This window comes from Macaca mulatta, chromosome 4 (assembly GCF_049350105.2).
Source record: "Macaca mulatta isolate MMU2019108-1 chromosome 4, T2T-MMU8v2.0, whole genome shotgun sequence".
Lineage (NCBI taxonomy): Eukaryota > Metazoa > Chordata > Mammalia > Primates > Cercopithecidae > Macaca > Macaca mulatta.
The window spans coordinates 43,893,300-43,918,721 of NC_133409.1; the positions used below are offsets into that span (position 1 = coordinate 43,893,300).

Consider the following 25,422-nt stretch of genomic DNA (forward strand, 5'->3'; position numbering starts at 1 on the left):
AGGTTCTAGAACTTCCTTGCAAATTCTGTACCTTGTGTACATTTAAATACTGGTGTGATGAAAGAATGTGAGCTTTAAAGTTACTTAGACCTTAATTTGAATCCCCGTTATGCCCCCGCTTAGCTTTGTGTTCATGCACGTTTACTCAGGTTGGGTTTTTTTTTTTTTTTGTAATCTAGAAAATGAGGTCAGTAACCAAGTTGGTAGTGGTTATATGGGGAGTAAGTGAAAAAGGTGTATAGGATGCTTAGCACAGGCCGGGCACGGTGGCTCACGCCTGTAATACCAACACTTTGGGAGGCTGTGGCAGGTGGATCACTTGAGGTCAGGGGTTCAAGACCCAGCCTGGCCAACATGGTGAAACCCCACCTCTACTAAAAACACCTACACACAAATTAGCTGGACGTGGTGGTAGGCTCCTGTAATCCCAGCTACCAGGGAGCCTGAGACACAAGACTTGCTTGAACCCAGGAGGCAGAGGTTGCAGTGAGTCGAAATTGCGCTACTGCACTCTAGCCTGGGCAACAGAGCAACACTCTGTCTCAAAAAAAAAGAGAGCGAGAGATGTCTATCACAATAGCTGACACCAGCAATGCTCAGTAAACATTCATTTCATCACCTTTTAAAAACAGCTTTATTGAAACAATAATTCATGTCATAAAATATACCCCTTTAAAGTGTACAATTCAGTGATTGTTAGTAGATTCATAGAGTTATATACCTATCACTGTGATCTATCTAATTCTAGAACATTTTCATCACCCTAAAAAGAATCCCATTAACAGTCACTCCTTGTCCCCCAAGCCCCTCAGCGTTTGGCAGCCACTAACCTCCTTTCCAGCTCTCTGGATTTTCTATTCTAAACATTTTATATAAATGGAATCATACAATACGTGGCCTCTTGTGACTGGTTTCATTTACTTAGCATGATGTTTTCAAGGATTTAAGCTTCATCCATGTGATTGCATGTAGTTCATTTCTTTTTTTGGCTGAATCATACTCCATGGTATGGATAGAACACATTTTGCTTATTTATAGCTCGGTTACCTTTGTGTTGCAGAAGATGCTCATGCTTCTGTCTCCTTGTTTCCAGGCCACAGAAATAAGCACCTAATTGGGGGAGGGGAGGAGACAGACTTAATATTTTTCAAATTTTGATTTTAATAATTTTTGGCTTTCTGAATTCAGAGTATTTTGATCAGTTTATTTAATTGGTCTTTTTAATACCCCTTTTAAAAATTACAGCGTCACAGAGGAAACTTCATTTGGGTTGTGAGAATAGGGATTTAAGGGGAAAAAGTAGTACTCTACGGTCTGACAGGGCGAAAGGATACTTTGTCATGTGAAATTTTTCTTGGATTGGTCCTGAGATAGAGTAAAGCAAAAAGCTGGTTCCTGTGGGTTGTGACAGAGCAGTGGATTGACCTTGTTTATTCACTTGGTTCATTTGCCCTTTGTGTCACAGGGCCCCAGATGGGTCCCAGGTAGTGAAATATTAGCTTATCTAATTTGTATCCTTTCACACTCCTTAAACACATATCCAAGGCAACAGGAAAAAATGCGGTGCCTGTATTAGAATAAAATTTAGGGCCTGGTTTGGGGACAGGCACCAGTACTTTCAGCTATTCTGGCGGCTGAGGCAGGAGGATTGCTTGAGCCTAGGAGTTCTAGGCTATAGTGCATGATGATGATTTTACTGGCATACAGATGAAAAAGAAAAATGTATTTGAAATAAAAATAAAAATATAGTGCACAATGATGTTGCTATGCTGCCTAGGCTATAGTGCACTCCAGCCTAGGCAGCATAGCAAGATCCCATCTCTCATAAGAAACTTAACTAGAATGAAATTTTTTTTATTACATAGATGTTGCTTATTCATTGTAGAAAAAATCGAATTACAGATGATTTTTAAAACTACCAGAGCAAACCATTTAACCTATTTGTGTACATACTCCCAGATTTCTTAAACATGTTGCAAAAAAAAAATAGATCGTACCATTCTGGTGGTTTTCTAAGCTGCTTTTTATACGTAATGTATTGTGAGCATCTTTTCATGGCCATAACTATTACATACAAAAGAAAAAAAAAACAGGCTTCACAATAAATACTTAAAAGACATTTTGACCAGAAACTAATGAGGAAGGGTTTTTTGGTTTTGTTTTTGCGATTTTGTTTTTGTACCTCCTGTATAATGCTGAACTTGGTAATTCTGCAGTAAATATTAACATTTTCTGAGAATCTGCTGAAGATGAACATAACAAAAAATAAGAAACTCCACTTTCCTCATCACACAGCCTTAATTAACATCGCTGGCTTTGTTTGAAATCAAGCAAACATTGGCTTCAGTGTCCGAGTCTCTTCTTGGGGTCCCACGGCCTTGGGTCTAGCACCTCTGCTGGACACCTCGTAGGGTTTCCGAGACGTGCCGCGACCCACGGGACCCCACGAAAGCTTTTTCCCACGGCAAGCTCCCTGGGGACGGGGAAAGGAGCCGGGACCCGAACCTAGCTGGCCTTGCGCTGCGACTGCGGAGAGAAGGGCGGGCGGCTCTGCACACTGCAGCTGGGGAGGTCCAGGTCGGCCGCTGGGGCGGGGTGGCGGCTCAGTGTTGTTGGGTCCCTATGGAGATGACCCTGTCCCTGCCCCACCCCTCTCCAGAGCTGCGGGCCGGAGAGGGCGCACTCGATTTTCACTGCACGGTTTCAAGAGGACACAGCCGCCACCATGCCGGGCCTCATGGCCACTTCCCAGAGGTAAAGCCCGTGGCTTCTGAGCCGCTCCTCTTTTTCTTGGGGCCGCCCGGGGCACATCGCCTGGGCCGGCTTAGTTTCCCAGTGCAGCCGCCCAGGAAGACCCTAAGCAGCGCTGAGGGGCGCAGGGCCCTCCCTCCGGGACCCTGGAGTCCCTTAGCAGCTTTGGAATTAACCAAGACTCTCAGGAGGCTCTGGGGAGGAACAGAATCCGCGCGTAGGGTAGGGTTTGCATGGGTCCATCGCAAATAAACTCTTACCTCCTCCAGAGAACTGATTTGGGATCGAAGTAAAGTTCTTGAGCACTTTGGAAAACGCTGATTTTCATAGGCCTTCTTCCTTCTGACAGTTCTTGCCCCCTTTCCTCCTATGGGGTCCAAAAATGTAGGCAGTAGGGTGGGGGCTGGGTTGGGGGAATGAAGGAGAAATACAAAAAATCTACTGTGAATACAGGTCGTGGTTATAAGGATAGCTCTCAGAGTTAATATGCTAAGATTTGACGAACAGGACAAATAAAACAGTGGTACTTTAAAATATTTACCGATTTAAAAATACCGATGCTGTGCTTATTAATAAACTTTGCATATGTATCAGAACAGAATATCCTGACATCATCAGTATTAAAGTTCACTGCAACCCATGCAATTGTATGCAAGCCCGCTACAGTCTGTTCTGCAGGAACTGACATTTGTGCTCCACAGAAACCTCAAAAATCATGCTCTAAAAACAATTATTTCAGTGGGAGGAAGAAGGGTTAAGGACTTGGAAGTTTTATAGCAACAGTTGCATCTTGTTTGTTACAGCGTGCTTTAATTTTATAGCTTTAAACTTATAAATCAGTGAGCACATCTACCATTTCAAAATACCAGCACAAGTATGGTATTTTCTGTCACCACCTGTACTATCAATAGCCCAAGTTTCCTCAAAACACGCCATTATTTTCATTATTCATTGCTTAGTGTGTACTTAATAAAAATTATATACTGGCATGTATCTTTACATGCCCTAAATGTGGAACATTTAACTCAACTGGAATTGTCTTTCATTTCTGCTTTTTCACCAATCACACTTTTCTTCTACTCCCGTTTTTTTTGTGCAATCTTTAGAACCAGATAACCTTTTTGGAGGCATATTTAAGGAAGTAAATTTTTGATAATCAAATAAAGGAATCATTGCACAATTTGTATGTGTGAATTGCAGAAGTACGCGAATGTAGGTACATACCTCTGCCAAGGAGCAATGTTTTAATTTCTAAGCCACTCTGTCTACTGTAGTGGAGAAGGACCAGACTAACTTGCATTTCTCCACCTGTGTAACGGATCACCTGTGGAAACACAGTTAATTGACATCATGTGTGATCCCAGTGAGGATTTAGCTCTCTATATGGGCTGGCAATTGTTCAGCCGTTTCATCTTTTAATTGGGCTTTGATTTTTCTGAGAGGGGAAAAAAAAAACAACAAAATCTCTCTTTTCTCTTTACTCTCACACACTCCATACTGCCCTTCACCTCGTGTCACCAAAATGTGTGGGAATTTCTTCCCACCGACAACTAATTCTCCAGTGGCCACCAACTCTATGTCCTATAATTTAACCCAGCTCTGTCACTGTTTACCTGGAGTTAGTGTCACATCCCACAGGTTAAGGGCTCAGTCCCAAAAGACTGTCCCCCACTTCAAATGCCAATCACAAGTCCCAGGTTGTGACTATATGTTGTTTATGATTAACCAACCAGTTACAAATCTGGGTTCCCACAAGCCCCTCCTCCGGTTTGATTACTTTGCTAGAGTGACTCACGGAATTCAAGGAAACACTTTACTTACTTATGTTTGCCCATTTACTATAGAGGATATTACAAAGGACACAGATGAATAGCCAGATGGAAGAGATGCCCAGAGAAAGGTATGTGGGCAAGGGTGTGGAACTTCCATGCCTTCTCAGCCCCTCCATATGTTCAGCTATCTCAAACATCCCTGAATCTTGATTTTAATGGAGGATTCATTCATAGGCACAATTGATGATATCATTGGCCATTTGGTCATCACTCAACTTGAGCCCTTTTCCCCTCCCCAGAGATCACAGGATGGAGCTGAAAGTTCCAGCTGCATAATCACATGGTTGGTTTCCCTGGTAACCAGCCCTCATCCTAAAGCTATCTAGGGGTTCACCAAGATTCACTTCATCTGAACAAAAGATGTTCCTATCACCCAGGAAATTCCAAGGGATTTTGGAGCTCTGTGTCAGGAACTGGGGTCAAAAACCAAATATTAGAACAAAAGATTATCCTAGCATCCATATCGACAAGAGTTTTAGGAGCTCTATGTCAGGAACCAGGGACGAAGACCAATATATATATTTTTTATTATTCTACCATATCACAGGTTGTCACACAAAAAGCCCCATCCTTCTTTTGACTAAGCATAGAAGTGCCAATGTCAATTTCTGAGTTCCTCATCAATATACCTGTTGTAAAGGATAGTCAGCCACGACATAGAAATGTATTTCCAAATACATCCGTAGCAGTTGTTAAAGCAAACTAAATATGGCCTGAGATGGACTCTGTACTTTTATATTTGAATCCTTGTGGATGAATTGCCACCTAATTTAATAGGTAGACAGGAATGAAAACCTAACTTAGGAGTACGTGCTTGTAACAATCGCTGAGTCTTGGCCAATCCCAGGAGCCATACTTCAACCACTCATACACGGCTGAGTGTTCAAACTGTGTTCAAATAAGGCAACTGCTGAGCTATAACCAATCCGGCTGTTCCTGTACCTCATTTCTGATTTCTGTATATCACTTCACTTTTTTGTCTATAAATTTGTTCTGACCGCAAGGCACCGCTGGAGTCTCTCTGAATCTGCTGTGATTCTGGGAGCTGCCTGGTTTGCGAATCGTTCATTGCTCAATTAAACACCTTTGGGCCGGGCACGGTGGCTCAAGCCTGTAATCCCAGCACTTTGGGAGGCCGAGGCGGGCGGATCACAAGGTCAGGAGATCGAGACCACAGTGAAACCCCGTCTCTACTAAAAATACAAAAAATTAGCCGGGCGCAGTGGCGGGCGCCTGTAGTCCCAGCTACTCAGGAGGCTGAGGCAGGAGAATGGCAGGAACCCAGGAGGTGGAGCTTGCAGTGAGCCGAGATCGCGCCACTGCACTCCAGCCTGGGCAAGAGCATGAGACTCCGTCTCAAAAAAAAAAAAAAAAAAAAAAAAAACACCTTTAAATTTAATTCAGCTGAAGTTTTTCTTTTAATACCATTTTATATTCAAGTTAAACTTACACTTCAGAACAAAAATCTAGTATAATTTTGAAACTTGATAGCCAATTACCACCTGTGTAACCTTGGATGATTTTCTGATTTTCTTTTATTTTTTCTGAGTCAGGGTCTCACTGTATTGCCCAGGCTGGAGTGCAGTGGCACAATCTTGGACCTTGGTTCACTGTAACCTCTGCCTCCTGGGCTCAAGCAGTCCTCCCACTCCAGCCTCCCAACTAGCTAGGACTACAGGCGAATTCCACCACACCTGGTTAATTTTTGTAGAGATGGGGCTTTGCCATATTGGCCAGGCTGATCTGGAACTCCTGAGCTCAAACAATCCACCCACTTTGGCCTCCCAAAATGCCTGGATTACAAGTGTGAGCCACTGCATGCCGACTGGATGATTTTCTCTACCATGTTCTTCTCTTCTATAATCTAACTCCCAGTGTGAATCTGAGGATTCAATGAGCCAGTGTACGGGGGAAGAGATTTTCTAGTGCTGTGCCAGTCAGTGTAGACACTCAAACAAAAATTAAGATGTTAAATACAATATTTACTACACATCCCCCTCCTCATTTTGATCTTGTTACTTAGCACGTTTGTTGGATCCAGTTACAAATGAGGAAAGACACAGATTGGGGTCTTCTGTTGTATTCCCTTCTTGCAACAGACTTTAGAATCATTTAGGCCCTTGCTTTACAGAGTGACGTAACAAAGGGGCCTCCAGTTTTGCATCACCCACACTGGAGTTTCAATTCGAAGTCAAAAGCTGGGCTGTGAGATGGCAGCCACAACATTCACTTTTCCAGTAGAGACATGCCACTTTGTAGAAGAAAAAGATCATTCTTAAATGATCAAGGAGGCTGGGTGCAGTGGCTCACGCTTGTGATCCCTTGGAGGCCGAGGCCAGCAGATCATGAGGTCAGGAGATCGAGACCATCCTGGCTAACACAGTGAAACCCCGTCTCTACTAAAAATACAAAAAATTAGCCAGGCGTGGTGGTGGGTCCCTGTAATCCCATCTACTTGGGAGGCTGAGGCAGGAGAATGGTGTGAACCCGGGAGGCGGAACTTGCAGTGAGCCGAGATCACGCCACTGCACTCCAACCTGGGTGACAGAGCGAGACTCTTGTCTCAAAAAAAAAAAAAAAAAAAAATCAAGAAAGAACTTCATGGCACAGTATTTTCACTTCTGTAGAAAAGACACACAAAAAGGATGAAAAAATGGTTGAGAGTTTGGTTTTATACACTAAGGTTTTGAACCTCCCTTGTATATAGAAGATACTGGTGACTGCTGTATTGTAAACAGAATGCACAATAAGTATTCTTGCCCCAGAATGAATTCTCACCTCAAATGAGTCCCTTAAAATGCTTCCATTTTTTCTAATTTGCTGATGTCATGGAAGAATAATCTGTCAAATCTATATTTAATTCAATTCTGAGCTTATTTTACCATATGACTTGTTAAACATAATGATGGAAATTGCTAGTAAGATCACAGACTTGATAAATTGTCACAGTTGTGACACAGTTGTCAAATCCTAATAGTGAAGGAATTTGTTTTTTTCTTACTAATAACTTGCTTTTTTATCCCCTGAATTTGGAAAATTAGCAGATGCATGTCTCTGTTTCTGCTGCTATAATAAAACCTGAGACTGGGTAATTTATAAGCAATAGGAATGTATTTCTCACAGTTCTGGAGGCTGCTAAATCCAAGGTCAAGGTGCTGTCAGGTCTGGTTGGCTGGTGAGGGCTGCTCTCTGCTTCCAAGAGGATGCCTTGTTGTTGCATTCTCCGCAGGGGAGGAATGTCTGCCCTCACATGGCAGAAGGTGGAAGGGCAAGTGAGGTGAACGCTGTGTGAAGCCTTATAAGGATCTGAATTCCAGCTCACAAGGGAAGGAGCCCTCATGACCTAGCTCGTAAAGGCCCACCCTTTTAATGTCATTACATTGGCCATTAAGGTTCAAAACCTGATATTTGGAGGTGACACATTCAAACCATAGCAGTTATGGTTTGAACTGCAATTATAGAACAATTATCCATTTATTCTTTCAGCAAATACTTGCCAAATACCTATTCTATGGCAGACACTATGGGGAGGAAGCTTCTAAAATGGCTCCCAATGACCTCAGCTTCCTGGTCTTTATGCCTTATGTGAATCCCCTTCCCTTAGATGTGGGCTAGATGCCTATAATGCAGGAGTTGACAAACGTTTTCAGTAAAGGCCCAGGTAATAAATATTTTTTGCTTTCTGAGGCATATGGTCTTTCTCCCGATTACTTAATTTCATTGTAGCCAAAAAGGCAGCCACAGAGGCCAGGTGTGGTGGCTCACATCTGTAATCCCAGCACTTTGGGAAGCTGAAGTGGGCAGACTGCCTGAGGTCAGGAGTTTGAGACCAGTCTGGCCAACATGGTGAAACCCTGTCTCTACTAAAAATACAAAAAACATTAGCCAGGCACGGTGGCAGGCACCTGTAATCCTAGCTACTCGGGAGGCTGAGGCAGGGGAATTGCTTGAACCAGGGAGGTGGAGGTTGCAGTGAGCCAAGATATGCCACTGCACTCCAGCCTGGGTGACAGAGCGAGACTCCGTCTTAAAAAAGAAAAAAAAAGTTATCCAGTAAGTAGATGAAGAAAAATACTGAATAAATATGGAAACAATAAGAAAACAAGAGACTCATAAGTGAAATTTACTAAAGAAAAGCAACCACAGACAATACATAAATAAATGAGATTGTCTGTATCCCAGTTACACTTTATAAAATCTGGTGGTGGGCCAGATGTGGACTGCTGACTGTGGTTGCTAAACCCCTGTTCTGATGAATCAAAAAGTGATGGTGTGTTACTTGTCACTTCTGAGGTTACGCCACGCAAGGGCTCTGGCTTCCATCTTGCCTGCCCGCTCTTACTCTCTTGCTCGCTCACTTGGGTGGAAGTGAGCTGCCATTTTGTGAGCTAAACTATAAAGAGGCCCACATGGGAGGGGAGCCTCTGGCCAACAACCAGCGAATAACTGAGTCTCTCATTCCAACAGTTTAGGAGGAACTGTATCCCACCAACAACCACTTATGTGAGCTTGGAAGTTAATTCTTCCCCAGTCCAGCTGTGGCATCCTCAGCTGACAATTGGATGGTGAGAGACCCTAAGCTGGGGGACCCAGCTAAACTATGTCTACACTCATCACTCATGGAAACCGTGAGATAATAAGTGTTTGTTATTTTAAGCCACCGAGTTTTGGGACAATTTGTTACGCAGCATTAAATAAACAGTATGATAACCCCATTAGATAATCAATACACACTATGATAGTCTCCATATAACAATGAACAAAGGAAAATGCTGGATATTATTTTCCCCTCTTGGAGATTCAGTGTGAACATTAAGCATATTAAAACATCCAAAACATCCTACAAAAAAGAAATAAGTTTAATATCTCAATCATTTAATCACAGATCCTGTTTTCTGGGGAAATAGTTATTAATATCTTATGGCACTACTATTTGGAGCAATGTAAAATGCTAGAATAAGAAAAGAAATTATTCCATTAAAGAAGTAGTAATTGTCAGCCTGCCATTTCTCCCTGGGTTGACTAGCTAGTCAACAAAATTAGTATCTTCACATAATCAAAATAATCTGAGGCAGGCAGTGCACGGTGGCTCACACCTGTAATCCCAGCACTTTGGGAGGCCGAGGTGGGTGGATCACTTGAGGCCAGGAGCTGGAGACCAGCCTGGCCAACATGGTGAAACCCCATCTCTACTGAAAATACAAAAATTAGCCAGGCATGGTGGTGTGCATCTGTAATCCCAGCTACTCAGGAAGCTGAGGCAGGAAAATCGCTTGAACCCAGAAGGCGGACCTTACAGTGAGGCGAGATTGTACCACTGTACTCCAGCCTGGGCAACACAGAGAGACTCTGTCTCAAAATAAATAAATAAATAATAATGATAATAATCCTGAGCCAGGAGCAGTTGTCATGCCTGTAGCCCCAGCTACCCGGGAGGCTGAGGCCAGAGAATCCCTTGAGGCAGAAATTTGAGGCTGCAGTAAGCCATGATTGTGCCAAAGCACTCCAGTCTAAACAATACAGTGAAATCCCAACTGTAAAAAAACTAAAGGAAAGAGAAAAGGAAAATAATCCTGTCCAAAGTTGTACATATATGCATGTACACACACACACACAATATACTATACTATGCTCACATATTTAAGCCCACCAGCAGAGACAGCGACTATTCTTTCTGTAATGTTCAGCTCATTATATAACTCTAATCCCTTAACACAGAGTGTAATAACAATTTTGAGAACTTGCTAAATAAAAATCCCATATGTTGGCTCTTGGAAGGATTTCATGTAACAACAGCTGGGCATCTTATGAAACTAAGAATTTGTTTTCATTTAGTGTTGATTCAGAAGGAGGTATTTAATTTCCCACATTGCCAAGAGGTTTTTATCTGAACAACACATTATAATATAGTTTACCAAGACACATCACTGTCTTGCTTTACACATGAGGAAACTGAGGCCCAAATAGTAAATCACTTGTAAAGCCTTAATTTTGGGGAATCAGAGCAGAGATCCAAATCTAGTGCTCTCTCTGCCATGCTGCTCGTCTGTAACATTTCTAAAATTGTTCCTAATATGATGCCTGCCTAATATATTCATTGAAAAAAATGTGCTTCTTTTCATGAAATGTAATAAGAGCAGAGGCACTGCAAATGTCTTATTCTAGAATTATTTTGACTCTTCAATAAAGTTTCTTCAGCTACACCAAGCCACGTTGTACTCTCTCTTCTTGGAATTTATAGCAACAGAGGGTTGCTTAGAAACTTAGAAGTTTGTGATGCTTGAATCCCAGCTAGAAAATCACTGACAAGTGGTTGTCCACCTTGAGTTTTACCAACTCCAGTAATGGACATAATCTCTGGAGACAGCTAGAGCTGTGGAGTGATTTTCTTCCCACTTAGATTGAGCCAAAATCTTCTTCTCTGACATCATCCACTGTTCCTAATTTTGTCTTCTGTCATCCAGTATCCCAGCCCAGGCTTATTTACATGGCAGCTGGATTCCAAGAATGCAAAAATAGAAGCTGCAAGTCTTCTTAAGGTCCATGCCCAGAAGTCACACATCATCACTTCCACAATATCCATTGGTTAAAAGAAGCCAGTGCTAGTGCAGATTGATTCAAGGAGAGGGAGAAGAATAGACTCCACCTTTTGATAGAGAACTGGTATGTGGGTACAGGGATGGGAGCAATTGTTCCTGGCCATGGGCACAGACAATATACCATGTTCCTCCTTCTGGCCACAATTCTTACTTGCAGCACACAAAATATATTTATTTCACACCAAGACACCACCATAGTGTCTTCCAATTATGGTATGAAGCTTGAAGCCCAGTCTCTTGTGATCTCCATCAGGTCCAGTTGCAAATGAGGCTCCTTGTTCATCACTCCTCTCAATCTGGAGATCTGTGAGCTCAAAAGACACGTTATGTGTTTCCCTAGACACCCAGCTTAAAATGGTGGCTTAAAATGGTGGCTTAGACTTTTTATTTCAAAATTTCCTGATCCTTCTTATTTCAAGCTGGCCATGCTTTCATGAGAGCAAGCCTCTTGACAATTCTGTGGGCTTTGTATATATGTAATTGTAATTTATTCTATTAGACAAAAGCTATATCCACAAGTCTCTTTGAGATAGGTCCTTTTCTGCTTTGGGCTATGGATTGGGGTGCTATGGGACAAAGACTTTAAGATTCTTTAAAACTCTTTTATAGTTGACTCTTGACCAATGTGGGAGTTAGAGGCACATATCCCCTGTGCAGCTGAAAATTCACGCTTTTTTTTTTTTTTTTTTTTTTGAGATGGAGCCACGCTCTGTCCCCCAGGCTAGAGTGCAGTGGTGAAATCTCAATTCACTGCCACCTCCACCTCCTGGGTTCAAGCGATTCTCCTGTCTTGGCCTCTCGAGTAGCTAGGATTACAGGTGCCCACCACCACGCCCAGCTAATTTTTATATTTTTAGTAGAGATGGGGTTTTGCCATGTTGGCCAGGCTGGTCTCAAACTCCTAACCTCAGGTGATCTGCCCACCTCAGCCTCCCAAAGTGCTGGGATTACAGTCGTGAGCCACTGCACCTGGCCATGCGTAACTTTTGACTCCCCCAAAACTTAACTAGTAATAGCCTACTGTTGACTGGAAGCCTTACTGATAACGCAGCCGATTAACGTATAATGTATGTTATGCATATTATATACTGTATTCTCTCAATGAAGTAAACTAGAGAAAAGAAAATGTTATTAAGAAAGTCATAAGGAAGAGAGAATATATTCACTGTTCATTAAGTGGAAGTGGATCATCACAAAGGTCTTCATCCCCATCATCTTCATGTTGAGTAGGCTGAGGAGAAAGAGAGAGAAGAAGGGTTGGTCTTGCTGTCCCAGGGGTAATTTTTGCTTTCTTTTACCCTACTAATGGTTGTATTTATTTTTTTTTAGAGACAGGGTTTTGCCATGTTGCCCAAGCTTGTCTCAAACTCCTGAGCTCAAGCAATTTGCCTGTCTGAGCCTCCCAAAGTGCTAGGATTATAGGCATGAGCCACTGGACCCGGCCTAGATGTTCTTTATCATTAAAATTTGCCCCAAGACTAAACAGATTTTTTAGGTTAATTCATATCTCTCACCTTGGACAGCTAAAGGAGCCAATCAGCACTTTCCACATCCTGCTCAGAATTTCTTTAGCCAGGTCTATAAATTCATTGACACATTTTCTATCCTCCACATTAGTGCAGGTAACAGTGTTACTAAACTTTCCACTGCTACATAATGCCAGTCATCTTCTGACTAGCCTTTCTCTACACTCCACTACACCATCTCCTTCACACCCTTTTAATTTTCACTTGCTTCCCAGTCCCAACGCCAGTATCATATGTTTTAAGTTATATTATAGCAATACTCTACTGCCAGGTACCAATTTTTTTTGTTATTGCTGGATATCAAACCATCCCAAAATTTAGTGGTTTCAAACAATAATCATTTATTATTTCTCATAGTTCTGAGGGTGAGCTGGGTCCAGCTGGGCAGTTGTTCTACCACGTGTGTTACTGACTGGAGCCATCCTATCCCACTGCTCTGCAGTGCCATCCTTGTCATAGGTCAAGTGTCCATATGTATGTGGGTCTGTTTCTGGAATAATTGCTCTGTTCCATTGGTTTATTTGTTTATTCTTGCGCCAATATCTCATGCTGTTATTTACACTAGCTTTATAATAAGTCCTGATATCAAGTAGAGTAAGTCCAACCACTTTGTTCTTTTTAAAGTTGTCTTTGCTAGTCTTGACCCTTTGCATTTTCATACACATTTTATAATCAGTTTGTCACACACACACCCCCCATACTTGCTGGGTTTTCATGAGACTGTATTGAGTAATAGATTAATTTAGAAGAATCAATATCTTCACTGATGTATACTCTTCTTTAGGTCTTGAAAAATTTTGTCTGGATAAAATTTTTAGTATTCTATGTGGAATACTTGTCCCACCTTGATTTATATTGGATTTTGTTTTTGTTTTTGTTTTGGAGACAGGGTCTCATTCAGTTGCCCAGGCTGGAGTGCAGGGATAAGATAACAGCTCAGTAAAACTTCAACCTCCCAGGACTCAAGCGATCCTCCCATCTTAGCCTCCAGAGTAGGTGGGACTACAGGCATGCACCACCATTCCTGGCTAATTTTCTTTAAAAAATTGTGTAGACACATGGTCTTGCTATGTTGCACAGGCTAGTCTCAAACACTCAGACTCAAGCAATCCTCCTGCCTCTGCCTATATTGGATTTTTAAATGCTGTTATAAATGATATGTTGTTGCTTATTAAATGTTGTTAGCATACAGAAAAACAATTGATTTCTGTATGTAAGCCTAGTGTGCAGCAACCTTGCCAAGCTTGTGAATTTATCTGTAGATTCTTTAATATTTTCTACATATAATTATGAATAATTATGTTTGTAATACATAACGACAATTTAATTTTTTCCTTTCTTTTTTTTTTTTTTGAGACAGTGTCTCACCTCATCACACAGGCTGGAGTGCAGTGGTGCAATCTCAATTCACTGCAACCTCTGCCTCCCAGGTTAAAGCAATTCTCCTGCCTCAGCCTCCCGAGTAGCTGGACTACAGGCATGCACCACCACGCCCAGCTACTTTTTGTATTTTTAGTAGAGATGGTGTTTTGCTATGTTGGCCAGGCTGGTCTCAAACTCCTGGCCTCAAGTGATCCACTGCCTTGGCCTCCCAAAGTGCTGGGATTACAGGCGTGAGCCACCGCGCCTGGCCTATTTTTTCCTTTTAAATGATTAAACATTTTATTTTTTTTATTTTATTGGTTTATCACATTGGAAAGACCCTCCAGAATAATGTTAAATAAAGACAGTGGCAGTGAACAGAGAGAAAGTTTTATCATTTTACCATTAGTGTCATGTCTGCTATAGGTTATTGTATTTGCCCTTATTCAGATTAGGAAATTCCCTTCTAGTCCTGGTTTGCTGAGATCTTTTTGTCATGAACGGGTATTGAGGTTTATCAGAAACACTTTTTGGGCCAGCTGGGGGGCTCATACCTGTAATCCCAGCACTTTGGGAGGCCAAGGCATGGTGGTACGTGCCTGTGGTCCCAGCTGAGGCTGAGGTGGGAGGCTTGCATGAGTCTGGGAGGTTAAGGCCACAATGAGCTAAGATCAAGCTACTGCACTCCAGCCTGGGCAACAGAGCAAGACCCTTTCCAAACAAACAAAAAGAAAACTTTTTTTATATACTGAGATTATCATATAATCTTCTCTCTTTTTTTCTTTTGTTCATAATGAGAAGTACATTGATTTTGTAATGTCAAACAAAATTTACATAAATCCAACGTGCTGGTGATATATGATCTTTTTTATATACTACTGAGTTTGGTGTTCTAATTTTTGGTAGGATTTATGCATCTATATTTATGGTAATATGCTTGTAATACTTCTTTCTTGTAAAGTCCTTGGGTTTTGGTGTTAAGATTATATAAAGGTTATACCAACTTCATAAAAGAACTTGGGAATCATTCCCACTTTTTCTGTTCTCCGGAAGATTTTGTGTAACTGTAATTTCTTCCTTGAATGTTTGGTAGATACAAAAATTGGTTCCAGGAGTAGGATGTTGCCGTAACAACAGCAACACATTCTATATTATGTGGCATTCTAGTCTGACAGCATGAAATTGTTGTGGAAGACCTGAAAAGATGGCAATCCATGTGATGCAGTGGGAAAAAGTTGTAAAACTATAGCCTGGAATAGATTAAAGGGCATATTATATACTTAATAAGTTTGTACTGTATGCAAAGAGGTAGAAAATGAATGCTATTAGAATGAGTTTATTACTATAGGCCACATTTGCCAAAGTACTAGAAGAGATAGAGGAGCTCAGAAAATATTTGGCTGGTTTGCAAGCAGGAATATAAAAGAATTCAGAGAGAGTCTCAGAACTCAGGGATTTGCACAGTTGGAAGGAATAACTGATTCACATCTTCAACTAGTAAAGAAAAAACTGAGAAGACCTTTGAGCAATAAATGATGCTGAAAACTATGCCTATTGGTAAGGACCAGTCAAAAGTATGGTTGTCACACCATTGTTAGGATCTCTGAATGGAACAAGGTGGTACCCAGCCAATACTTTGAGTTGGAAAAACATCTCAAGGAAGGAAGACGTAGGGTTTGGCTTTTTCTAAGGAAGCCTGATAGGCTCAAAATATCTACAGTGAGAGAGAAAAAAACATGTCTCTAAATAATTGTGGCACATAGCACTGCTTAGAATCAAATACATAATTTGGGATAATTTTGAGAAGTTGACATTGTCAAGGGAATCACTGGCATGGTCTAAAAGAGAATGTGATTGTTGGAGACAAAATGATCACTGGGCCCCAGTCTTCTGTAGCTGCATTTCAGGATTGCTATGAATCCTTTCATATGTTATCCTTCTTTAAGAATGGGACTATCTATTGCAGTTATCCTTTCCTTGTTCTACCATGATATATATTATTTACAGAGGCAAGGACCAGATAACTTACCTTTTTAGTTCAAAGGTATTTAGATCAAAGGGTGCTATACCTGTATCTATAGAGAGACCCTTGTGAATCATTCTTAGCTCATGAGCTCTGTGCTAAAAATATTGATGAGATGGAACTTTGGGGTTGTTTTCCTTAAAAATGTGTGTTCTGCATATGGGAAAGGAAAGGAACTGACCCAAAGGGTAAACTATGATAGGCTGTATTACTATTCATGCTGTCATCTAATCCTCTCCCCTTGAGTGTGGCCTGGACCTGGTGACTTGCTTTTAACCAATAGTATATAGTGAAAGTGATGGGATATCCCTTCTGAGGTTAGGTTACAAAGAGACTGTGGCTTCCCTCTGGTGTGCCCTCTCTTGCTTTCTCATTTGCTCACTGTGATGGAAGCCTGCTACCATGGGAGATGCCCTATGGAGAGAACCATGTAGCAAGGAAGGCAAGGGAGGCCTCCAGCCAACAGCTGGTGAGCACTGCAGTCGTCAGTCCAACAGAGCATGAGGAATGGAATCCTACCAACAACCACATGAATGAGCTTCAGGGCCTTCAGTGATACTGCAGTCCCTGCAAACACCTCGACTGTAGCCTTATAAGAGCCCTTCACACAGAGGTACTGGTTATGAACTGAAATGTATCCCCTTTCCCCACAAATTCATATGTTGAAGTCTTCACCCCAATCATTATTGTATTTGCAGATAGTGCCTATAAGGAATAAAGGTTAAACAAGGTCATGGGGCTTTAATCTGACAGGACTGATGTCCTTATAAGAAGAGACCAGGTGCAGCTCGCATCTGTAATCCCAGTGTTTAGGGAAGCTGAGGTGGGAAGAACCCTTGAGCCCAAAAGTTTAAAGTTACAGAAAGCTATGATTTTTATTTTTTATTTTTTATTTTTGAGATGGAGTCTCACTGTCACCCAGGGCTGGAGTGCAGCGGTGCGATCATGGCTCACAGCAACCGCTGCCTCCAGGTTCAAGTGATTCTCCTGCCTCAACCTCCCAAGTAGCTGGGATTAGCTGGGATTACAGGTGTGTGCCACTATGCCTGGCTAATTTTTGTATTTTTAGTGGAGACGGGGTTTCATCATGTTGGCCAGGCTGGTCTCATACTCCTGGCCTCGAGTGATCCACCCACCTCAGCCTCCCAAAGAGCTGGGATTACAGGCGTGAACCACCGCGCCCAGCTCAGTGAGCTATGATTGCACCACTGCACTCCAGTCTGAGCAACAGAAGCAAGACACTGTCTCAAAAGAAGGAAAAGGAGAAGCAGAAAGGAGAAGCAGAAGAAGGAGGAAGGAGGAGGAGGGGGAGGGGGAGGGGGAGGGGGAAGAGGAGGAGGAGGAGGAGGAGAAGAAGGAGGAAGAAGGAGGAAGAAGGAGGAAGAAGGAAGAAGGAAGAAAGAAGAAGAGGAAGAGGAAGAGGAAGAGGAAGAAGAAGAAGAAGAAGAAGAAGACGACGACGACGACGACGACGACGACGACGACGGAGATCTCTGTTTCTGCATGTACATGGAAGAAAGGCCACGTGTGGACACGGTGAGAAGACAGCTGCCTACAAGCCAAGAAGAGAAGCCTCCTCAAACCAACTCTACTGGCATCTTAATCTTGGAATTATAGCCCCTAGAACTATGAGAAAATAAATTTCTGTTGTGCAAGTCACCCAGTCTATGGCAGGTTGTTGTGGGATCCCTGTTAGACAGTACCCTGCTAAACTGTGCCTGGATTCTTGAACCACAGAAGCTTTGAAATAAGTGTTTGTTGTTTTAAGCTGAAAATTTTGGGAGTAATTTGCTATGCAGCAATAAATAATACAATAGCCTATTTTGTTTTTCTTTATATTCTCTTTGACCTCTGTCCTGAAAAATGGGCAGGTGGAATATCATCTTCTAGTACTTCAAATTCTTACTTTTGGATAGATGCAGTGGCTCACGCCTGTAATCCCAGCACTTTGAGGGGCCAAGGCGGGCAGATCATTTGAGGTCCGTGAGTTCGAGACCAGCCTGGCCAACATGGTGAAACCTTGTCTCTATTAAAAATACAAAAATTAGCCAGGCATGGTGGTGCGCACCTGTAATCCCAGCTACTCCGGAGGCCGAGCCAGGAGAATGGATTGAACCCGGGAGGCGGAGGTTGTAGTGAGCCAAGATCGCTCCACTGCACTCCAGCCTGGACAACAGAGCGAGACTCTATCTAAAAAAAAAAAAAAAAAAAAAATTAACAAAATAACAAATTCTTATTTTCCAGGTAAAGAAAAAGTCAACCTCCTTGGCTGATGAATCATGTCAGTTTCTAAGTATCATTTCCTGAAACCTTTCCAGTGCTTCCCATTTTCCCAGCAAAGTAAAAAACAACTTTTGTTTAAATTCAGATTTGGGTGAAAGTAGGTAAGAATAGAATAATTGCAATGATTTGAAGTTCATGGGATTTTTGTGTATATTTGTATGGCTTATCGTATACACAGATGAATTGTATATATACACATGTATACACATGAATTGTTATAATTCTGTCTATATGTTATATGTGAATTTCGATAATTATATAGTTCCTATAAGGACACTAACATATTGGATATTTCTAGGTGATCTTAATTGCACACCTATTGAAATAAACCTGTAGTTTCCAGAAGTGGAAGAAAATTTGCTGAGATGTCAGCTGAGGATTCTTCCTGGAGAACTCCGGAAATGGAGAGCTTCCACACAAGATTTAGTGCCTGGACACCTTTTAGCAACAAGTCATTAAATAGACAGGTAAGTTACATACTTTAAAGTAGAACAAGTTTAATTCATAGGGTTAATTTTATGGTGATATATTGGGTCTCATGTTGTCATATTTTTAAAGAAAAACTCTCTAAAGAGTTTAGCTTTTGATTCAGTTTAAACAAAAATAAACTTAGCTTTGTCCCAAAGACAGTCTCTTCTCACGCCAGTCCCCATCTCCTACCTCAAGGGAGGCTCCAGATGGCCTCCCTTTCCACTCAGTACCTCCAGGGACAAAATAGAGACCTCCAGGACACACAGTTGCTGGAGACAGGGGAGGATATGAGAAGGTGCTTTTGGTGGTGGAGGCTGGGAGTGTTCATGCATGTGTTCCTGTGTATTTCTGTAATCCTCTCTCCCCTCCTGTGCCAATTGGATGGTTCCACGTGGCCTGGGGATGCCTCTCCTATTTTAAGGTAATTCAGGAAGTCGTGATTTAATGGCTTATGGTGGCTCTGGCAATAGAGAAGGCGAACTGAGTGCTCAGAGCTCTCACGGGTGCTCTTGTGAGTTCAGCCTCATTCACCGGGAAAGGAGACTAGACCAGGCTGGGGCTAAAGCCTGACCTATGATAAGAACAATGAGTGTGTTATCTCTATCTGAGCAAAGCTGGACCGAAACCCAGGTTTGGGGGATTCTGGTCCTTAATGTATATCTTCCCTAGAGACATGTCTCTGTTGGCTATTAAGTGATACTTACTTTCATCTTGGTGGGTGCTATGAAGATCCAGGGTTGTAGTTAGTGAAGTTATACCTACCTCAAATGGTCCTGTTCTCACAATTAAATGAGTGTAGCCCGTATATGTGTTCAAGATGAAATGTATGGACTCTGTTTCCCTAGGCCACATTAGCCTAGGTAGAAACAAGATCTAGGAATCATTACCTCTTTGTTTTCCAGAGGCCCTTCTTGGGCCCCTCTATAATTACATCCCTGCCAGTCCTTCCCATCAGCCCACCCAACAAGTCTGGGCCTGTCAGTATCCCTGGGTAAAAAGTTTAACCTGAAAGGAGAGACCTTTCTCTCTATATGTGAAAGCGCTGTGTGAACTGTAATGCACTCTGCAAATATTAGCAGTGAGGTTGCTGGTAGATTGTCTAAAGATTGCTTAGCAATTAAAAACATTGAACTGTACAGCAAAATGCCACTTCCTCCCCTCCCCCTTATAGCTCTTTCAGGAAAGAGTGGCTCTTATAAGTCATTGGTTTGACCTCTGGACTAACAAGCAACGTCAAGAATTCTTATTCGCGATTTTTTTAAGATGCACTAAACCACAGTTAAGGTAAGTGTAGCCTAATGATGTAATTAACATTGATTCTTAAAGAAAACCATATATAAATGTTTATATAACCTTTAAGAGATGTTTTGTTCCTAGGGGAAAAAAAAACCAGGCAATTGATATTTTAAGGTTTATAAACAGACTCTTCCAGTGCCTGCTTTCTCCTTTTCTCCTTGAGGCTAAAGTGGAGCCGTGGGGGGATTTAACGCTTTCATACTATGGTGGGACTGTTTCATGTTGGCAAAAACACAATGGCTTCAGTCAGTGAATTTTTAACATTCTCTTAGCATATTAAATTTTCCTTGGAACCATCAGACAGACAATATATTGCAAGTGGATGTCTGGGACATAGGTAGGCAAAATCATTAAATGAATGGATGGATCTAAAAAATATACGACAAGTGACAGTGGTTGAAACATTTAGGAATCTGGGCAAGACTTATACAGCCCTAGTCAAGAATTGCCAAGAGGGTTCTCTTTCTTTTTCTTCCCCTTCCCTCATGTTATGTCTGTAATTTACTTTAAAACACTCAGCACAGACAGTGTGACATCTGTGAGTTGAAGTTATGCCCAGGGTCAGCTCATGTTCTGGTCAGGAATGAATACCCTAGGAGTCATTAGCCAGCTCTAGTTTGGAAGGTCAAAATACCTGAGTTATCAGATACTTTACTAATTAGCATAGCAAACATCAGGCATTATTCTCAAAACAACCTGTGGCTTGTTAACTAGCCAGACGAATGTTAGAAATGGATTCTCTTTTGTGAAGTTAAAGGTATTCAAGATATGTGTGGACTGACCGAAATATTCTAGAGAGCCCTCCAGCTTGCCTGGATGTGGCTGAAGAATCCAGCCAGGCTGGTAGCAGGTGTGTGGCAGGATGCTTTTCCAGCCTTCAATGCCAAATAAATGGCCTTATGTTAGTCTGGAGGATTTCTGGTAGCCCGAGGCCAACAATGAGGGTAAAAATAATAGAATACTGTTTCTGAAACATTGTCCTTTCGAATGAACCTTTTACCCAGAGGAGAGAGAGCTGGGACTTCATCAGGCCTACAGAGGAGACTGTGTGAAGTTGTTTGGGCTTATTTACTAATGTTTGTTTAGAAAAACTCTAAGTATGGCATCATTTGATGTTAGGTACTTTCACTAGAACTTGGTGGTGAGGCTGCAGGAGAGGGTAACCTTCGGATGTCTTAGATAGCCCGCAAAAGTATCTGAGAGTTGTGCATGACCAAATTGGCGTATTTTAGGTGGAGCACTTGCCTCTTGTTCTTTCTTACATGTTTTCCTGCCAGTCTCTTTTGATCAGTCATTTTTTCTCTCCTCCTCACGTGTCGGCTACTCCTGCATCTGTGGGTGCAAAGCAGATTGTTAATGGACTCTCTCAGTGGAGTCACTGGAAGGAGACAGGCATCTTTCTGGCTCTGTTGAAAGAGGCTGCAAAGACAGGGCACGGATAAACGGGCCCTTCGGTCAATGTTGAAATATCAGGGGGAAGAGACATTTTATGATAGTCATTGGCTATGTTTCCTTTTACTCCAACTTTGCAGCTTTCAAGATAAGAAAATAACAGACCAGATGTCACATTTATAACCACTTTGTGCGTCGTGTTCTAGGCTCAGGTATCATAAACCAGGCAATTTTAGTCGTGACCACTGGAGGTCATTAGAGATCTTGTGGTATATTTTGAAGCAGCTTAATTTAGGCCTGGCATTTTGTCACTGGAAATTGCATCCTTTGTCTGGTAACTGAATTCTTTTTTCTGAGACAAAAATATAAAACTAACCTGTTCAGTGAAAGCGTTTTTTTTTTTGTTTGTTTGTTTTTTTGGTTTTTTTTGGATAGCAGTAGCATTTCTTCAGAGAGCAGACTGTATTTCACAGTTCCATGAAATTCCATGATCATAACCACATGTTTAGACCATTTCATCGCCCCACAAAGAACCCCCCTACCCATTAACAGTAACTTCTCATCTCCATCCCTCTAGATCTGGGCAAACAAGAATCTACTTTCTGTCTCTATAAATTTGCCTATTCTGGACTTTTCGTATAAATGGAATTAGACAGTATGTGGTCTTTTGTGACTGGCTTCTTTCACATATTATAGTGTTCTCAAGGTTCATTCATTTTGTAGTACGTATCAGTACTTCTTTCCTTTTTATTGCCAAATATTATCCCATTGTATGGATATGCCATATTTTATTTATCCACTCATCAGTTGATGGACATATGGACTGTTTCCCATCTTTATTTACAATAATTATTATAAATAATGCTGCTATGAACATCTGTGTCCAAGTTTTTGCATAGGGATGTTTTTATTTCTCTTAGCTATACATATAGGAATGGAATTGCTAGGTCCAATGGTAGTACAATCACTTTTTAATTATTAAGCATTTCTTTTGAATCATTTATTCCTGTAGTCTTGCCTACCCAATAACTGTAAATAAGCTTGTTAATAAATGAAATACATTAGCATAATTTGAATGCTTGAAATCTTTATATGTAAGCTAGGCTATATTTGTGCAATACCTTTCTTTCAAGGTAGAGAGACCATTGTTTTAGATGTTTTGTTTTATAATTTCCAAATAATTTTTGTTTTAATTCAGTTATAAACAGGGTATTGCAATATTGGTGGGAACTGTTATCACAACTGTCTTTAAAAAAATTCTTAATCTCTATGAGATATATTCAAATATCTTAGAGTTTTCTTTCCTGTCCTAATAAATATTCCCTATTGTTAAGTTTTAAGATGATTTCCTAAGTGGAATTTTATTATATTTAAGACATTTATTTAAAGGTTCAGCTTCTTAAACCATCCTTCTGGCAAATTCTCCTTGCCACAACTAAAATGTCCCTTCTCCTGGGAAGCCTTCTCTGCTTGTCTTTCATGCCCAGCAACTTTATATCTCAATTGTGGCTTTTCCTCAGTACGGTATGGCCCCGTGTCATCCACATGACTAATGGTTTCCAGTGATGTCTTTCCCCTACCACTTGACTAGGTTGACCTTTCCTGTGACTCCTTAAAGGAAACTGGGTTGCTTGTGTCTGTTACACTTGGAGAAACCTATGAGGAGTCTGAATCAGTCTCCTTGCCACACTGGTTTAACCGGTTTTGAATTGCCTCTGCTTAGTGCCTGGTAATTCCTTAAACAAAAGCCTTTGGTTCCAGAGCCGGAGCTGCTCAAACTTGCAGCTTTCCTCGGTGGGTGGGGCAGCATCCATGCAACTGCATTCCCTAGAGGGGGAATGCATTGATCCAGGTGTGTATGTGCGTGTTTGTGTGTGTGTGTGTGAGATAACAAACAGCCCATGAAGGATTCGCTCTCGTCACTTTTCTCCATCAGAGCAGACTCGAAATGGGGTTGGAGGGCAGAAAAATGTATCTACCAAGGTGTATTAAGAGAGAACAGCCCCGACTCCCACTTCCATTCTTCCTATGCAGCCTGCGAGGGCTCACTTGAGGACGTCTGTCTCAGCCGTGATCTGTGAGGCAATCTGGTGCGCAGTTTTTCAGAGACAACATACTCCTAGGTTAATTTTAAATATAGAACAGCCACATCACTCTCAGTTACTGAATGTCCATTTAAAAGGAGAATATTTCTGTGTGGAGATGGTGAAGATATTAAAGAAAAAAAAGTGGAATGAAACTTGATGAAGACAGTAAAGCAGACGTTATTGAGAACCATGGAGATAGTAGATAGCTATAGGGACTGCCGCATGGGGTCAGGGGAGAGAGATTGGGCTCAATTTCAGATGCAGCATGGACAAGTGGGAACGGATAGCCAAGGAGCAGGCTGGGGCCAGTGGATGGAAAATTACTCAAGGAAACATCAGGGGTAAGTGGGGATCTGAATACACTGACCCAACAGGACTCTTGCTGAAGACAGGCCGGGATGCTCAGAGAACACCTGGGGGAGGGTGGAGGATGAGGAACCTGATAAGATATCCAGGGTGGGGGTTCTTCCTAAACTGACTTAACAGGGCTCTTTACTAAAACAGAATTTTATAAGGAAGTGCACAGGTGGGTCAAAGGGAAGTTTCAGAAGCTTGACTAAAGTTTGGTCAAGCAGAGAATCTTTGTCAGAGAGGAGAGGGGAGTACTCAAAGTGTAAGTGTACACTTGTATCTAAAACGACTGTTTTCTAAATATCCAAGGCAAGTCTGGAAATTCAAGTCATCTTGACTTCCTTCCCCTTCGCCGAGTATTCTGCATATGTTCCTGCCCTTCTACACACGTGGGCTGGTTAAGGACAACCGCATGAAATATTAGCATTTGCAATTGGGATGGTTTTTAGAGGTGAATGATGCTTAAAAAAAAAAAAAGAAAAGAAAAAGAAAATCATTGAGTTTTAAAAGGAAAAAGCAAAAAGCGAAGCTCTTTGATTGGATGGATGGAGGGAAGGTTATTGGCCTATATTAGACAACATCCACTGGCTTGAAGTTCTCACTCCCATTTTGTGAGTGTGTGGAGCTGCTCTCTCTCCCTTTCTCATGTTGAGCTTCTCTGTCTACCGCTTGACACCACCTGACACTATGTGACATGCAGGACTTGTTTCTTTGCTGTCTGCCTACCCCACTAGAATGAGGGCTCCATGACAGCAAAGACTTTGGTGACTCTTTTCCTCTCTAGCACTTAGAGCCATACCAGGCACATAGCAGCCACTCAATAAATGCTTGTTGAATGAATTCAGATATCTAAAGCACTCCTAATTCCAAAAATGACAAAAAGCTAATCAGAAAAAAATTTTCATTTGGTAGCTCTCTAGGAGGAAGGAGTTTTTCAAAATATTCCAAGTTTTAATTAAAAAAAAATTAGCTGGGTGTGGTGGCGGGCACCTCTAATCCCAGCTACTCGGGAGGCTGAGGCAGGAGAATTGCTTGAATCTGGGAGGTGGAGGTTACAGTGAACTGAGATGGCACCATTGCACTCCAGCCTGGGCTACAGAGCAAGACTTCATGAAAAAAAAAAAAAATCCAAGCATTAGAATATAGGACATTACTAATACTTTGCATCATTCAAGTTTTCATTATTTAATTCAAGGTGGCTGGAGAAATCTTTCCCCTTGTCTTTCTTCAATTCCTGTTTACAGGGTTAGACACTGTTGACTACTGGCCCAGCCAAGTCATTCCACATTCCTCTCCTTCTTCCTGACAGAAACTCTGATTTTTCCCCCCAGGCATTCTATGCTTCAGGGGTGGCTGGTAAGTAACCCCACCCTGCCAAGGGTGGGTCAGGGTTGGACTAAATTTATCATGATCACTGCCTCCCCTGGTTGGTGTCTGCTTTAGGAAAGG

General features: G+C 41.7%; 1 protein-coding gene and 1 long non-coding RNA gene across 5 annotated transcripts in view; one reads left to right on the forward strand and one right to left on the reverse strand.

Annotated features, from left to right (window-relative positions):
* Window positions 1–620: 620 nt before the first annotated feature.
* Window positions 621–3,154, reverse strand: LOC144340289 (uncharacterized). Its single transcript, XR_013416226.1, has 2 exons — window positions 3,012–3,154; window positions 621–1,110 (listed from the first exon to the last, which is right to left on the reverse strand). It is a non-coding gene; the product is annotated as an uncharacterized LOC144340289 (long non-coding RNA).
* ECT2L (epithelial cell transforming 2 like) overlaps window positions 2,531–25,422 on the forward strand; it is a 110,995-nt gene continuing 88,103 nt past the window's right edge. For 2 of the 4 annotated variants that reach the window (XM_015137347.3, XM_077999470.1), the window contains exons 1-3: window positions 2,531–2,754; window positions 18,675–18,843; window positions 20,019–20,131. In XM_015137347.3, coding sequence (XP_014992833.3) covers window positions 18,742–18,843; window positions 20,019–20,131 — 215 coding nt within the window. In that variant the 5' untranslated portion in view covers window positions 2,531–2,754; window positions 18,675–18,741. Of the gene's footprint in view, window positions 2,755–18,337; window positions 18,478–18,674; window positions 18,844–20,018; window positions 20,132–25,422 lie in introns of those variants that run through there. The other 2 variants (XM_077999472.1, XM_077999469.1) reach the window with 2 other exon arrangements.